General features: G+C 45.7%; 1 protein-coding gene across 19 annotated transcripts in view; it reads left to right on the top strand.

The window, feature by feature from the left end:
• The window catches only part of BRSK2 (BR serine/threonine kinase 2), a 314590-nt gene that overhangs the window by 193532 nt on the left and 104463 nt on the right, over positions 1-16595 (top strand). For all 19 annotated transcript variants that reach the window (XM_040608957.1, XM_040608951.1, XM_040608946.1 and 16 more), the window contains exon 3: positions 15113-15198. In XM_040608957.1, the coding sequence (XP_040464891.1) occupies positions 15113-15198 (86 nt within the window). The remainder of the gene's footprint in view (positions 1-15112; positions 15199-16595) is intronic.

The following is a 16595-nucleotide window of genomic DNA, read 5'->3' as shown; positions in this document are numbered from 1 at the left end:
ATCTTTGCTTTGGAAAAGCTGTTACTGAAAGAGGACTTCCCTTTTGGTGTTACATACTGCATTTTGCCAAGCAGTTATGTTTGTCAGTAGCTTGAAGGGCACAGTCTGCTTTCTCGAGTTTCTGCTGCATTAGAGGGAGCAGAGATAAATATTCCTGTCTCTAAGGGCAAGTTAGAGTAGCCTCACAAGTGCTCTGACTTCTGTTCTGGTTCCCAGAGTTCTGTACTTCAGGGACTGAAGGAGAATAGCAGCTGTGCTTCAACCAACAGCTGGCACTTTCATGTATCCCTGACATACCTGGGTGGGAAACTGGCACAGAGTCTTTAGTCCAGCTCTGCATCAATTACAGCGGCCCTTTGCATGAGAGGTTTCTTCCATGAATAGATTTTAATGGCCTGACTCTGCTGGAACGTCAGTGTAGCAGCGAGCCAGCCACAGCCACCGTGAGGACTGCGGTACAACTGTTTTCCCTGCTTTTAAGGTCAGAACCTATATTCCTCTGTCGCAGGAAAAGAAAAAAAAATAAGGATGTTTCCCTTTAAAAGCAGTTGGGGAAGGGAGAAAAGCCTTGCGTAGCAAGGAGGAGACAACATCTTCAGTCTTTCGGTGTCTGCAGCAGTGGCAGCAGCAGTCGCATCCCGAATGATTAATGAGCAGGCAGGCTGGTGTGAGGAGCAGAGCACAAGCCCCGGTGCAGAGCTGGCTGGGGGGATCCCCAGGGAGAGGCAGGCTGCTCCGACACCACAGGGGATTGGGGGCGGCTTACAGGGAGCTGACTGCACAGAAGGCGGCAGCTCTTAATGGTGCTGATGTCTTAATTGTTGGTGGCTTCGGCGAAGACTTATCTCGCGCCCCCATACTGCTCCAGGGAACAAAGGACTTGAGAAACATAGCTTGACCCCTTGGCATTAGGTGGGTTTGGGGCTGGAAAAAGCAACTCTATTTAAAGAGGTGTCATAAGGGGAAGAGAAAAAGGAAAGAAGGGAATTCTCCAGCCTGGGTTAAAAATAAAATACAAATCCTGTTTTAACCCCTTGCCGGATTCGTTCTGCTGTTTTAGGATCACTCCAGTAAAATGCAGGTGGTGTTTCCAGCAAAATGAGGGCATTTCTAGAAAGGCGGCCTGGTTTTCTGTAGCAGAACAACAGTATATTTATGCCCTCCTAAGCTGCACAATAAACCGTTTGGCAGTGCTTGAGGCACAGAGTGATTGTTCAGCTACGTAGTCTGTGCATCTGCTGGATCCCCGGTGCGTTGTGGAGAGGGAGGTTTGCACAGGACTTGGAGGCAGCCAGAAAGCCGAGAAAAGCAGCATGCAGCAGGGGCAGCAGAACCAAAATGCTTATAATAAGCCATTCTGCCAAATGGGACTTCGGGTAAAATGCACAGTCACCCATGAAAGCAATGCCCTCAGGTGGTCTGAAAATGCTTTTGGTTGAATAAACAGTACGAGGGAGAAAAAATTAGGCTGGGTGGGCTGCTTCTGGCCTGAATTTGAAAATTAGACTCATTCATTCATGTAAACTCTCTGTAGATTCTTGCAGTCCTGTTTCATCTCTGAGGTCCTGGGTTCACTTGTAACATCAGACACTTTCCCCAGAAGAAGGAACCTGCTGCAAACCGGGTGGTTTAGTGGATCCTCAGGTCTAAAGGAGATCAGCAGCAGCGTGATGCCACTGAAGAGCTGAACAGAGGTGCTGACTCCCATCCGGAGGCTTGGAGAACAGGCACACTTATCATGGAAAAGGATGAAGAAGAGCCACTACAGTTCAGATCGAGGAAAGAACACAGCTGTGCACTACACATTTCCTTTCCCTCTACAAGGGATGCTGTCTTATTTGAAAATATTCAGACCACTTTTAAGGGAGGGCTGTTTGTTGGGGTTTTCATCTTTTGCTAATTTCCTGTTTCAGACTTAATGAACTGCTTCATATTTCCCTAACGAGAATGTATCAGAACTGTACACTTGTATGTATTTTCCCTAAGTGAGATAGAACTGACAAACTCAGGCCTTCAGTAGGTAGGCAGCAACCTCCTCTCCTGTGGGTTTTAAGTGACTGATCATTTGCAGATCATCAACAAGATCAGGGATCAGAGAGACACAACAGTGCTTCAGGGGTCTTGGTGTGCCTGGAGAGTGCTAAATTATAGCCTGTGGAGACATCTCGGGTTTCTCAAACAGGTCACCGTTCCCACGGATGGAAGGGGGTTGACAGTGCCTAGCTTCCTGGCTAAATGAAGACACGTCCAAAGGAATCTCATCAAAAAAGTACCTCTGCAAAATGCCTGTTTAATGGGTCAGAAGTAAGGACTATCCCCACTTCCTGGTTGTCCACCAAAAACATTCGCATTGGCCACCAAGAGCTTTCAAACTAGATGTGTTACTCTCCTATAGGTTTGCTAGAAGTTACAATGCGATTTTTTCATCACCTTCTTTCATCATCTGGCTGTCTTTCTGTGGCTTATGCATAGACCTTAGACTATATAGTGGTGGTGCAGACCAAAGCATGCACTTCAACACTTTGATGAAATGGAAGTAAAACGTTTTCTACAAGTTCATGTCGCCAGCCACCCTGAAGGGAATATGAAAAAAGGTCTGGAAAATTGCAAGGAAAATCACTTGTCCCTCAGAAAAAAGTAGTATGGAGCAGTAAAGGTTAATGGTTTAGAAATGTTAGCAAGCATAAGAATGCAAAACCAGAAGAGGAATAGTCAGAAAAAAACTCTCACAGTCCTTAGGATTTCACAGAACGTGGTTGTTCTTGAGTGGCTTCTGTGGTGGCATAAGGAATCTACCCCAAAATAAAGAACAGGCTCCCAGTTTGGATGTGTAACATTACCCTGCTCTAAATACAGGAACATGTGGGCAGCAGAATGACACTGAAGGACATGACAAAACTCTAGATAACCTTCAAGTGGTCCGCTTGGGGTGGAGTAAGACTGTTACTGAGGGAGGGAAAATTGCCTCAGCTCTGTTAACAGTTATGTATGTGGATCTCTGCAGAGAATGCTGCTGGCCTCCTAAAATCACCAGGATTCCTTATCAGCTGCTGTCCCAGCCTTTCTCGCTGAACGGTACCCAGCAACAATTTCAGGACTCTCAGAAACAAAAGGGGTTTGTCAACGTCACTGTGTTCCTCTGGCAAAAAAAATGTGAGATGGGACTGGGGTAAATTTCCATAGGGCTTTCCAGGGTACCCTGCAAGGGTGCTTGGCAGATGTCTTTATTTCGCCTCAGCTCCTTGGAGCTGGCAAAACGTGCCCAGCAGAGAGCATCTGAAAGTGCTGCCCTGCCGTCCCGCAGCATCTAGCAACAAAGCACAGGAGGCAAATCCCTTAACTGAAGTGCACATTTCCTGCTCAGAGGAGGGACACCGAATAGGGACTAGTGCTGTTTCAGTACAGGAATGAGTTAAGGGAAGGAGGCAGTACACAAATGAAAATTCTGACCACACACAAATCCATATTATACAGCAGTAGGATGCACTCCAATCCCTGCCATTATATATCTGTTAATGTAACGATCACCTGCCCCTGAATATCTTGAGGTTTCACATCCAAACTCACTGAGTTCTGTATGGTGCAAGGAGAGCATCTCTGCAGTACTTTCCTCCCAAGTATGTTTGTGTCACTCAGGATTTGACACGAGCCTGGCAGCACAGGACCGTTCCCTCCTGTCTGAGGTCACCGCTGGGTCTCCTCAGCATGGCATCCGCCTCAGCAAGATTTTGGGAGGGTTTTTGTCTGTCCCGTGTTTGTGTGGGAAGCAGTATAAGCTTTTCATGGAAGGAAAGGCTTTCTCCATTGGAAAGAAGGAAGCTAATTATGTCTGCTGTGAAGAGATGTAATTGGTTTTCTTTTCTGTAGAGAGGATAACATGACATCCCTTGCCTTTTCATTCCAAAACTCTGTTGTGACCATATTGCTGAGTCTTGGAAAATCCCCGATTCACAGGTTGTTTTTTGCATGTTCCAAACATCTGGGAACAAGGTTCAGCTGGCTGATGAATGTGCTCTCTGGCAGAAAATGCTGAAAAGTTGGGGAGGGAGGGGGGTAGATGTAGCCCAGCTGTCCATTTCAAATGTTGCTGGTTTCAAATTTAGCCAGCCATCTTCCTAGGAAAATGTTTGCGAGCACTTTTAAATCTGCACATGTAAGTGTTGTAAGCATTTGGCAAGTGCAGGGGGTTTTGGATTGGATCGTGAAGCAAGGATGCCTGTGTATGTGCCAAAGCATCCCAAGGTGTACAGGCCTAAGGTGCTGTGATTTAAGTGAAGCCCAGTGTTCAAATGTCTTCTGGTTTTGGAATCCTTGCTCTGCTGCTTTCAGGAATAGCTCAAGTAAGTGTGTCCAGTCAAGTCCACTCTTTTCAGGGAATTAAGCTAATTTGCTCATAGTTAGAACTTTCCTGTTGCTTCCTCTATGTAATTTTTGAGTCATTAGCACTTTCTATAGCAATGCATTATCGCCTGACATAACAAAGTGTTGCATCCTGTCTTTGCTCTTCATCAGAAGCCAGATAGCTTTGAACTCTGTATTAGATGTGTTGTGTAGGGCAGATACAAAGGAACGGGAAGAGTCTCAAGTAAGCAATGGCACTTAAAGGTGACTATTCTGAAGATGCACAACCCACAACACCAACTTTAGAAGTAAGAAAATTACCACCTTCCTCAAGTTTAAACTGCTTTCATTTCTTAGCTCTCCCTGGTCTCCATGCCATAATGCCATGTTGGTGGGCGCGTCTGCACTGCGGTGTGCCACTGCTCATAAACGTCGAGGTTGCTTCAGACCAACGCAGGTAACTCGGGGGAGAGGTTTTCTGTACTGCAGAAGTGATTGTCACTATGTGGAAAAGATGATCTATTTTAGGACAGGGAATGCTTTTGGCATTAGTTTAGTGTGGTGAAGCTGAAGAATTCACCATTAGGGCTCAGAAATACTGCGGGATCTGGGATGTAATGTTCAAGGCGTAGTTTCATAAATAGTGAGACAGGCCTCATGTTACAAGACCTGTCTCTAGGGACTTGGAACTAAAAGATGGAATTTGTTGTTTGTTGCTGGCTGACTGTGGTCTCATTTAGTAGTAATAGTCCCGTGAACTTTGAGATGAAGAGATAGGCCAATGCTAAGTACTTCTGAAAGTCCAACCAGACTGAATAATGTATTGGAAAATACAAGGAAGATGTGGAAAACAATTGTTTTCAGCTCCAGAGAATATGCTGGGCCCATCTGCAAGAACGTGGCAAGAGATGTCTGAGCCCTCTTTCTAAAGGAGCATTGGACAATGTGGAGAAGGAATGACTTGGCTTACCGTCATCGCCTGTTCCGAGATGCCCGAGAGCCTATCTTTACAGTGTTGTTTGTAAGCCTCCCTTGCCAAGAGGTTTCTTGATCCTGATATTGATGTTGATAGGTTGCAAGATGTCATCAGCACCCCTAGCCATAACGGACTGGTGTGTGATGGGAAGGATATGAGAAGAGCAGAGATAAAATAACTGAGAAACAAAATGTTCTTTCATTGCTGTCTTTGATCTCTTAACTCCCAGCTGTGAGAGATCCTGGATGCTGATGGCAGCAATCGACTAATTTTCTGCTGCTTTTGTTGCTTGTACAAAACAGAGGAAGACGATGTCTTCACTGAGGGGAGTACAAGTCTTGCTGTAATGTCTTCTGCCGCCGGCTGAACCTGAGGAGAGGCAGGGAGTGAGCACTGGCAGCCTCAAGAGTTATACAAAATATGCACTTGTATTTCTCCCTCTCTCTTCCTGCCTCTTGCTTTGTACTACGATTCCTGCCCTATTAGCCATCCTTTTGTAGATTAGAACCTGATGGCAAGCTCCCAGCCAATGTTGCTATTTTTGATGCAGCCCTGATGCTGAAGGAAGAAGTGTCAGACTGCACGGACAAAGCTAGCATCGTCTGGAAAGCTTGTGCCATCTCTCAGCGCTGAGGTGCAGTAGGTTGTTGAAGGGAGGGAACAGTTTTACAAAACAGGCATTTAACTGTCCACCTCTAGTTTACTCCTGACCTGGGACTGAGGCTGAGCCCATAAAGCCGATTTTGCTGTGTGAGTTACTGAAGAGCTGAGAGTACGGGGCTTTTAGCCCATCTGCTGTTGGCTAGCTCCAGGGGTAGCCCAGGGAGGAAGGCAGTGACACTCACTGCTGATTTCCCGTGCTGCTCAGTTTTCTCTTGCAAGGTAAAAAAAGACATGCTTGTGGTTGACATGGGTCTGCTTTAAAAAGTTATAATCCCTTTTTAGAAAACTTTTTTTTTTTTAAGTTATAATCATCATATAGATGAGTGGGCAGGGATGTTTGGAACTGAAGTGCTGGTTCATATCGTTATAGAGGTACACCAGTTATGGTCATGTCGTTATAGAGAGATGTTGGACAAGCACGCTCCTCAGACGTGTCTGCGCTCACAGCACTTATGGACAAAGCAGAGTAACTTCAACATCATGGATAAGGAAAGTATTTCTTGGGATCCACATCCCTAAGATGGGATGGACATAGAAGTGCTAATGTAGAGCTAGTGCGTATCAGACAGGAGCTGCTATTTCTGCTGCAGTGTGATGGAAACTGTTGCTGTCCTGCTGTGGTAGAAGAGCTGGGCTGGAGGGTTGCTCGCCCCCCCGAGCACACAGCTACTGGCTCCAGTTTGGCAGAAAGTCAGCTGGTGATCGCTCTGCCTGCAGCTGCCAGGCCTCCCCTCAGGGCTCCCTCTTTCATTGCAGAATGAAGTGCAAACATGAACTTGGCGAGTCTGTGTTGCCCTTGGCCTTCCCACTGCTCCTGGGTGAGGTCCACGCTGCTGTTTGTCTGGGACCATGTCCCTCTGGGAGGTGCCGTTGAGCTTCAACAGCTTCTTTAGACAGTGGAAACAAAGGGGAAAGCTGTAGGTTGCTTCAGTGTCTGCTTCCACCACTGCCAGCTGTGAGAGACTATCAAGATGGAGAATCTCTTCTAGGTATCAACCATTTATGTCCCGCTGAGTTTATTAACGCAGCTGAAATGAGATCCTAATATACAAGTACGTATAAATATCCATCTAAAGAGACAAGGGGCACCCAAAAGTGAAGCACAGGAGAACACAGTAGAATAACAAAAATCATATTAGCTGTTTTCCGCTCTTTGAAATTATTGATGTCATTAGGCTGGTTGTGGAGCTGGGCAAGGCAGAGATGAAGACTGGCTGGCGTTCTGCCTCCCATCTCTGCGAAGCTCCAGCTATTCTGCCCTCTCCAGGAGCATTTGTTACCTCCATTATTTCTTAGGCAACCAGAGATGGCCATTAAGGAAAGATGTAGAAAAGGAAGCAGCGGCAATCCTATCGATTGCTTCTGGAAGAGTACTGGAGAAAAAGGACAGTTGTGTAAGACAATGCCAAAGAGCTACACAAGGCCATTGTGACTAATGGAGAAAAAGAGCAAGAGGGGGAAAGAGGCTAGCCAAGACATAGGAACTGGTGGAGAGTTTATCCTTTGGACCTTTTGCAAAACTGTGCTTTTGAATTTCTCTTCCTACTGATGGTGGACACCCTTAAGCATCCAGTCCATGGTACTGTCAGCATCGCTTCACTGTCTCAGTCCCTTTCCTGGATGCTCTTGGGAGCCCTTCTGCCTTATCGTGTCCTCAACTAATGCTCTCAGAAGCTCTACACTAAATTTTTGGCAGAATGTGTTATGCTGTGCTGTGCTGTGCTCTACCACCTCCTTTGTGCTTGCCCATATTCCCTTAAACGGGATTCAGCATCTCTTGCATCCTCCACCCACTGTTTGGCTCAGACATTCCAGTGTTGTCTTTGGTACTGCCCATATTAAATCTGTGCTGTCTCAAGTAATACAAGGAGCTATGCACTTGTGCTAATTGAAGTTGAACTTTCCATACCCCTCAGGTTTGCAGCTTGTTTCTTCTCAGTCTATAGCAACTTTTACCACAGCTGAGCATAGCAGCCCACAAGGCGTTAAATCTGTTTGAATGCCCCTCCTACCTTCAGCAGAAGTAATTTCTACTGGGGAAAATGAGTTGTGACTTACACTCCTTCCCGGCACAGGGCCTGTCCATCGGCTTCCTGTTCCCACGTTCTTTAACATATACGGCCCTGAAACAAGCCAGGCGTAAGTTTGTTGGTCCATCAAGGCGGGGAAGGGGCAGGGGAGTACTGCCTGCAGCATTGCTTGTATTTCTAAGTCTGGGGTGAGCACTGCAGGTCTGGCATGGCAGGGGGGGCTCGTGCAAGAGGGTCTGAGCGTGCTGCTTTGGAGCAGTAGATGCTGGTGTTCAGCAGGCTTGGCAAGGCTGCTGGTCTGGGGTGGTGGGTTTCTCATAAACACTGGGCTGGCTACACATCAGTTAGTTTTTCTTGCCCAGAAAAAAAAAAAAAACAAAAAACCAAAAACCAGCTGTGCAAACATTCTGCTTCGAGTCAAAGAAATCACAGTCTGCATTAACATTAAAAACCAGGATAAGGAGGGAAAAGGAAAGGCCAGTCAAAGATCAGGTTGGTTTGTGTCCTGTGTCCTGCACTGCTCGGTGATGGCAGCCAGGATGTGGCACTCACCAAAGGTGACAGGAGGCACAGGGAGGCTATTTGCCTTCTGGTATAAGGGGCCAGTTCTGCTGACTGCTGGCAGAGACTTGCGTGTCAGTCACTCGTTAGCTGTGTACCACCAGGCAGCAGATAATCTGAAGTGCTGAATGAATAAATCCACTCCTTGTCAGCTCCCATCACTGTCTCTTGCATGAAGCCCTGATGCTTCTTAAAGAAGCATACGCTGCAGATAAGTCTGAATGCCATGTTTACTCGGTCGCCTATGGCAGAGCGCCGGGGAACACTGCAGGTGTTAACTAGCGAGTTAAACCACAGAGTTCCTGGGTAGGATTTTCCATGATTAGAGAGCCCGTAGGATCCAAGCCCTGTCACTCCAAGTCCTTGGAATCAATACGCCAGGCCAGGCTAGGAGACCTCTCCTCTTGTGGAGGTCTGTTGGTACCAGCAGAAAGGATTTCCATGAAAATTCTCACAGTGTCTGTTCAGCTGACTTCATACCCTTAGACTTTATGGCAGATTTTGAAATTCAGTGGAGCTTTAGACTTGCACTTTTGAAGGAATATGGAAAAATACTTGTTTCAATAAAGACAAGTAGAAACTGACGTTGTTGTAACAGTAGTTTGTGGAAAATAAATTTTCCTACTAAAGCTTCATGGTGTAGAAGTTTGCACATGCAAATTTTAACATCAAATATGCATCTCACTTGCTTCTCACACATACCTATTTTCATTTTCATTTATGGGGAAATAGCTTTGAGAAGCATACATGCAAACAAAAACTGTGGTGGAATGAGCCCATAATAGAGCTTTCAATAAAATGAGGAATTGCTCAGCTTTCCAGTAATTTTGTCTGGTTTAAGTATTTTGTACAGCATTGTCTAGCTGCCTGATTCTGTGGAGATCTAAGTATAGTTTCCCCCCTCATTTATCCACTTTTCATAGAATCTTCTTGTAATTACTAGTACTTAGCAGAAAACCTGAATTCATGTTAAAGCATTTAATTAGTCATAATTGTGTAATAGAAGATTTCTTCCAGATACCACTTAATGATCATTAGAAGGTCTGATTCAAAGCCCACTTAAGTCAATTGAGGTCTTCTGTTGACTTCAACACATTTTGAATTTGGCTCCTGTCTTCAGCAGCGTGACGCGAATGGCTGTGCCGCCAGCAGGAAATCCTTTCCACAGATGGGACACTTGTGTGGTTCTCCATTTGCGCCTGGAATGGCCTGCTGAAGGAGTTTGGGGTATATGTAATGAAAGGCCAATTCAAGTGAAAAATCAGCTAAATTCAGAGGAAGATACTTAAATGTTTAATCCTTTAAAACCTGATGTTTTTTCCACTTTTACTCTATTTATGCTCCCATTGAAAATAAGGATGCAACTGATTGTGGTTGCTTAGTGTGGTATTGCTTAGATTTCTTAATGGCTTAAGTTTGTTTGGAAGCCCGATATCCCCACAGCAGTGCTGACCCTACGGGACATAGTAGGCCTACAGCTACTTGTTGTACAAAGCCATTTCTGCTTTAATGCTGTTGTCTCATTTCAAAAGTAGCTTATTTATTCTGTGATTATGAGAAAGAGTGAGCAGGTGACTTAGATGGTCTTCACCAAAGCCAGTAATTTTTCACCATTTCTAACTTTCAGTCCCACATAACACAGAAGCAAAAGTAGCAAATGAATATAATCCCAGGGTCTGTTCCTGTGATATTTCTGTTACAGCAGGAACACAGACTTTCCAGAGAACTTGAGATTAGTTTTTTTCCTATCTGATACCTTTGGTTTTGCCACTTCAACTCAGTGAAGTATCACAGTGATTTATGCTCTGCTTTCTGTGCTCTCATCATGGAAATGCAAATTACTGCGCAGCAAGCCAGACGCTGGAGAAACTAGTACTTTGGTACAAGGTTTCCGACTGGAGTTCTAGCCTTAGGAGTTGGATGAGCATCCAAATCTCTTCATCCTTTGAAGTTCATCCTGAATCTAAATAATTCTGAACTCAAAGAAAGTTCGTGTCCTGGTTGAGTTTCTAGTAACTGAGCCATTGGTTCTCAAAAGTATTTCAGTAATTACTTCAAAGCAAAGTAGGGTCGACATCAGCGAGCTTGATTTTCGCATGAACACCTACCACCTCCATCCCCCCTCCACCATTTTTCTCTGAGTAGGAAAGGCAGTCCTGCACGTTTGCAGCCTGCAGGGCTTCGTGGCCCCTTGCCACTTCTGTAGCTCCAGCCGTACTTCTCAGGCCAGCGTTGTGAGCAGGATGGGAGCCACTGGTGTCAGTGGAGAGAGAGAGAGCTTTGTGGTGTGCTGCTGGTGAACTTCAAAGCATCCAAGGAGAATTATCATCTGCTGTCCCCCAGCTTTTTGCATGTAGGTGTTCTTTGAGAAACACTGCTATTAATGACTGTTGCATTTTGCTTGCACAGATTTGGTAGATAAAATACAACCTGGTAATACAAGACGGATGTCCGGTTCATTTTTCAAGTTCTCACAGCACCACATAGGCGATGGGTGACCCAATTGTTACTGAGCGAATGAATGTAACAGAAAAGGAAATGTTCTTCATCACTGAGACAAACTATCAAGCTCTCTCGACCTGCCCTTCTTGCCTTCCAGGTGAATTAGCACCCGGTGTGCCTGTGAGTCACGAGGTGAGAGAGCAGAGCACTTGTCACCAGGAAAAACTGTGCTGATGAGACAGGCTTAAAGCAGAGAGATGTCATTTTGTCTGGGGGAGAAGGAGCGTGGAGTAGGGATGGAGGACAGGAAACCAGAGTTTTGCATTATTACTCGAAGGGTTGCGTTGCCCCTGTGTTGCATGTTCTCATTAGCCGAATCACTGGAGCATCCTGTCAAATCAGCCTCCTGCATAGATTTTTAAAATCTCTAATTGGCACCTGCAAGGTGAGGAGTTAGCAGTGTGTCTCCATTTGCCTTGCACACCCTTCCACAGCTCCCTCCCCAGCTCCAAGGTGCTGCGCAGTCAGTTACCAACGGTGGGCATGAGGCCACCCTGGCTGTAGTGGGGACCCTATGATGTGACTCGATGTTTGTGTGACAGAGAAAGCCTCACTTTTTTCCTTTCCCTTTTAACTATTATGCAGATGTTTTTTTCCACATTTCCTGTTTATCGCAGACTTTGAGCCTCCCTAGACAGGCTATTCTGAGCTTGGCCTGCTCTCTGATAATTGCATCTGCATTAAAGCAAACAACCCTGCAGGGTTTCTCCATTTTGCTGTCCTTGCCAGCTCTGAGCTGGACAGCACTCCGTGGCTTGCAAGCACAGGGATGCGCAAAAAAAGGCATGCCAGGGCCGGGAAACTCGGGGGCGGCAGGGAGAGCCGCATGCTATTTCAGGCCTCCTTTATCTTGCCGGTGAGTTCGGATACCGCTCCTTTGCTAATGACACAGAGGCTGCTGGGTCCTCCCGAGCCATGCGTCAGTAAAATCGCTATCGAGACCTACAGCCTGTGTCCAACCCGTATCAGTTACTGGCAGATGCAAAAACGAGCAGGATTCGGGGGAGTCACCCATTGGTAATGGCTGCAGCAGTAATTTTGAGAAGGTGGTCTGTTGCACATTTTTGTGAACTGTTGTTTTTCTTTGGAAGGGAGAAGAGGCGGGACACTGCTGTAAGATTTTTGAGGATGATCTTTATCAGATTGCTGTTTAGAGAGCTGGGAATCTCTAGCTCTTGAAATAATACAGCCATTAGTGTCTTGCTCCTCTACATGGGGCCAAGGCCTGGGCTATGAGAACTACAGTAATGACACTCTTCCTTCATAAAACCGCCTTTTCCTGAAGGGTTATATAAAGTCTTACTGAGATGAGTAGATTAGCTTTGTCCTTGGTTTACAGCTAGGAGAGGTAGCAGGCTGTGGAAAGCTGCCTGCTGCCTGCGCTGGAGTGGCGCAGCACAACGCGCCGCTGAACCCCATCCAGCGCAGAGAAATGCTGCCAGGCACACCAAGGCGGATGCTTTCTGCATGCCTGGGGTTGAAATCAAGACCTCCAAAACTGTATTTCCTCTCCGGGTTTAGTTCCCAGGAAGTTAAAAATGTGCACAGAACCTTTCCCACTCACACACTTCAAATGATGAAACTCAAGTAACTCGAGTTATTTCTTTCTGACTGTTTCCTGGTGTAAATCTGTAGGTAGTAAGTGGATATTTGCTTTCCGGTCCGATTTTCTCTTATCGATCGTAGGCCATGCAGTGGTGTGACCGAATCCCCTTGTCCAAGTGGCACTCATAAATCACTGCCTCTTCTCCTGCTTTAGGACAGTAACCAAGCAGGGCGCTGGCTGGATGCTGCCATCCATCACTCACTTGGTCTGAACATCCGTTGCCACCATACCCACCAAGAGGTTTTTCAGAACTGAATTGCCAAGGCGGTTCAGACAGCCCACCTGCAGGGAATTTAATCTTTCACAGGCAGGATATGGCCCAGGAGGGAGAACAGGTGAGTGGTGATCCCTGCTGTAGCTCATGCAGTGGTCCAATTGCCCACGAAATACCTGGGCTCTGCCACCCAAAGGGAACTTCATCAGAGCTGCAGTCTCTGAGCAGCTGTGGTACATGGTGCTGTGGCTGAAGCACAGTACCATTGGAGGACTGTTATGGGAGTGGGTGCTTCTTCTGGTTTGTTTTTCCTCTTTCTTGAAGCAAATCCAACTTTATCAATTATAGGGCTGAACAAGCCTTCTGCAAATACCAGTGCATATCTTATAAGAGAAAAGAGTAACAGATCTTTTTGAAGAGGAGACAAAAATGGAATAAACTAGCGCTCCCCCTGTTTTTTTGATGGAATAGCTGTACAGTTGAAATCGACCCAACTTTTGTTTCCTATTTGTATAAGCGGCTTTCATCTAAGTGCTGGTCATGAGTAACTTGACGCCTACAGAGCTGTCACCGTTGAGTACTGTGTATCACTGAATTCATAGCTCTTCTGGCAGTGCTGAACTGTGTACATACATGTTTAAATGCATTAATCACTTCCCTGAAGGAGCTGTTCCCAGAGATCCCGAGTGTGGAAGTGGATCTCTCCAATGACTTTTGACTCTGCAGGGAGGAATAAGCATCTTTGAAAGACTGACAGATGTACAAACACCCTTTTCTCCATCCTGATATACGAGGAAGGCCAAGGGCGATGTGGTGCGAGAGTTGCTTTTGCTGGTTTTGTGTGGTGGTGCAGAGGAAGAGAGATCTGGGGTGATAACCAAAATGCTGGGAAATCTTCCTCCTCTGCACAGCGCTGGAAAACTACCACTTTCTAATTTCCTGCTGAGTATCTTACTGGCATTCAGGGAAAGTTGTCTGTTCAGGTTTAGCAGAGGGTGATATCTCAGGAAATTAAAGGACATCAAGAACTAAATGTGTACTGGGGTGACTTCCTAATTACTCGCCTGGTCCCTGCAGGAGAGATGTTAAGGGATGGTGGTGTCGTTTGTTCGTGTTTTGCTTGTTAGCTTAGCAACTCCAGGACAATCAGTTATTCGAAGGACTGGAAAGAACCATACCTCATTTTCCTTGTTCGCTTCTTTAGGCCTTTTTCCTGCCTTTGTGGATTCTTGGAAATTTGTCATGCCCGACAGTGCAATGCTTAGACTGTGTCTTGTTGCAGAATTTATTTCTGTTATCTACAGTCTCCACAGTGCTGCATTAACTCTGTTGGACTTAGCCTAGGTCAAACCAGCAGTTACAGCCTGGCTTCAAGCAGCACAGAGCAATTCTGCTCACAGCTGAGGAATTGCGCTGCCTCCATCTCTAATGAATACCCTGATTAAATTCAAGTTTAAAGCACCACAGCAGTTATGATAGGAATTTTGGGTGAGAACAGGGCTTGCACTAATTACAGGGACTTAGTCACAACTTGTTAACTCCCTGTTGAATACACGCTCTTAGAAGTAGCCATGCTTGGTCATACTGGGAATTGAGAGAAAGCGCAGCCTTACACTTAAGGCTCTGAACACCATGTCTTCAGTAATCAGGTTTAATTTCTTGTTGTGCCTTGTACTTCTTACATCACTTCATGTATTTCTTTCCTTTTCTGTGCCTCAGTTGTGCAGCTACAAAATCACATTGCTGTCTGTCTTCTGCTCTTTGTCTCCCCTGTATACACTCCAGGTTCTTCAGGGTGAGGATTTTCTAATGTTAACTGAGTACACAATACATGGTGCAGCCACACCGGTGCCTGCAGGAGGTCGGGAGAGCCCTAAGTGACATCTTGGAGTTTCTGTACTTTGAGAATATGCCATTGGCTTTGGATTGTGAGGCAGGAACAGCCTTGAATGCTCATATAACTCCTACAGCTAATTCCCTTTGGTAGATTTGGGACTTTTCTTTCAACCTTGAAATTTTGCTGGTTTTGTGTTCTGCAGAGCAGGGAGTGCTCTTAAATGATGTGAGTGCTAAACAAGATATATTGTTATAAGTTGCCATACCCTCTGCATATAAAGAGGAGTGGAAAATGGATAAATGGGAAGAAAATGTGTGACAATATCTCATGTATTCTAAAGACCAAGCTTCTAATCTTCTCTATTTCTTTTTGTTTCTTCCAGGTGGAGCGGGAAATAGCCATCCTGAAGTTGATAGAACATCCCCACGTTTTAAAGCTGCATGATGTTTACGAAAATAAAAAATATTTGTAGGTATTACTGGCTTTTGCCAGAGGAAGGGGAAGGGAAGGAGGAAGGAAGGGAGGGACAAGAGGGTTTTGGAACTTGGTAACGTTTCTGAAAGAATGGAGCAGGGTGTGCTTTCACCCTCAGCTGGTGTGATATCTGGTACTTGGATGAGGAAGGGACACTCCTTCTTTCCTTGGCTTTTCTCATTTTCTTCTCTGTACTTTACTTATATGCTGTTTCTTTTCTTACTTAAATGGAGGAGAGAGGACAAACCAACTTTTTCTGTCAAAACAGCAAGATGGGAAGAAGATCTGTACATGTAAGATCTGGAAGTGTTTTGAATCAAAGCTGTCACAGACTGTTCCAGTGGATAATTTGGATAACCTCCCTTGCCTAATAGTTTTCATTGAAACTGCTGACTCTTGCTAGCAATATTTTGAATTTGCCCCATCAATAACACTTTTTGGTTTTAAGGGCTGCTGAAATCTCCTGATGGTTCTGCAGTAACAGTTAAGTAGCAAAGCCTTCTCCCCACCCCCAACCCCCCATCATTGCCAGTGCCAGACAGGGATGTTGTCCACAGACAGAGTCATTTTAGCTTGACAGGGCACTAGATCTGTTGAATCTGTTGTCAAACAAACAGGCCACATTAATCTTGGCACAACAGGGAAAAAAATCAATGTTCTCCAAATGGGAAAGGGCAACCCAGTAGGGAACTCTGTGTTATTTTCAGCTTTTTAACAGGTTATTGCAAGCAGAGGAGAGTGGTTAAAAAAGAATTAAACTATTTTTAAAGCCCACCATCCATTGGTGACCTCTCCTTAATGTCACAACACGAGAAGGGAATGGCTGTTTACCCAAAGAAAGCGTGTTGAATGGAGGTAGCAGTCCCTTACGGACTATTCAGCCGGTCTCGTTACTGGAGCAATGAATGTGTGTTCTGAGAAGTGAGGCCTCTGTGCCTGTGGGGTAGCTTAGTAGAGCAGGCAGTAATTTCTTTTGGATTCTCCATCCTCCTTTGGGGCAGAGCCTGCCATCCACGGTGAAGTGCGGTCACCAGAGTGACCTCAGGCAGGCACGGGATGGAGGCTGGCTCAGATGTTCGCTGAGCTGCATGCCGAGTGCTCAATCCTCAGCGGCATAAATGGTCACGGCTCCATTAAGCCCAGTTTGCCCCAGCTGAGGACAGAGGCCCAGATGTAATGCAGCCTGCTCTGCATGCAGAAGGATGGCAAAGGGAAATGCGGATTTACAGCCAGTAAATTCTCCTTTAATCCTGAAATGTAAGACTACATTCCTCTGTATTCTGGTTTAAAGCCGGGGGTAGGATGAGGCCCCAGGCTTTCTTTTGGTTAAGAAAGAGGGAATATTCTTCTTTGTGATCCCGGCTTATTTGTATGTTGTGTAATCTGTGGTA

This window comes from Falco naumanni, chromosome 10 (assembly GCF_017639655.2).
Source record: "Falco naumanni isolate bFalNau1 chromosome 10, bFalNau1.pat, whole genome shotgun sequence".
NCBI lineage: Eukaryota > Metazoa > Chordata > Aves > Falconiformes > Falconidae > Falco > Falco naumanni.
This window is presented reverse-complemented; position numbering and strand designations above follow the sequence as displayed.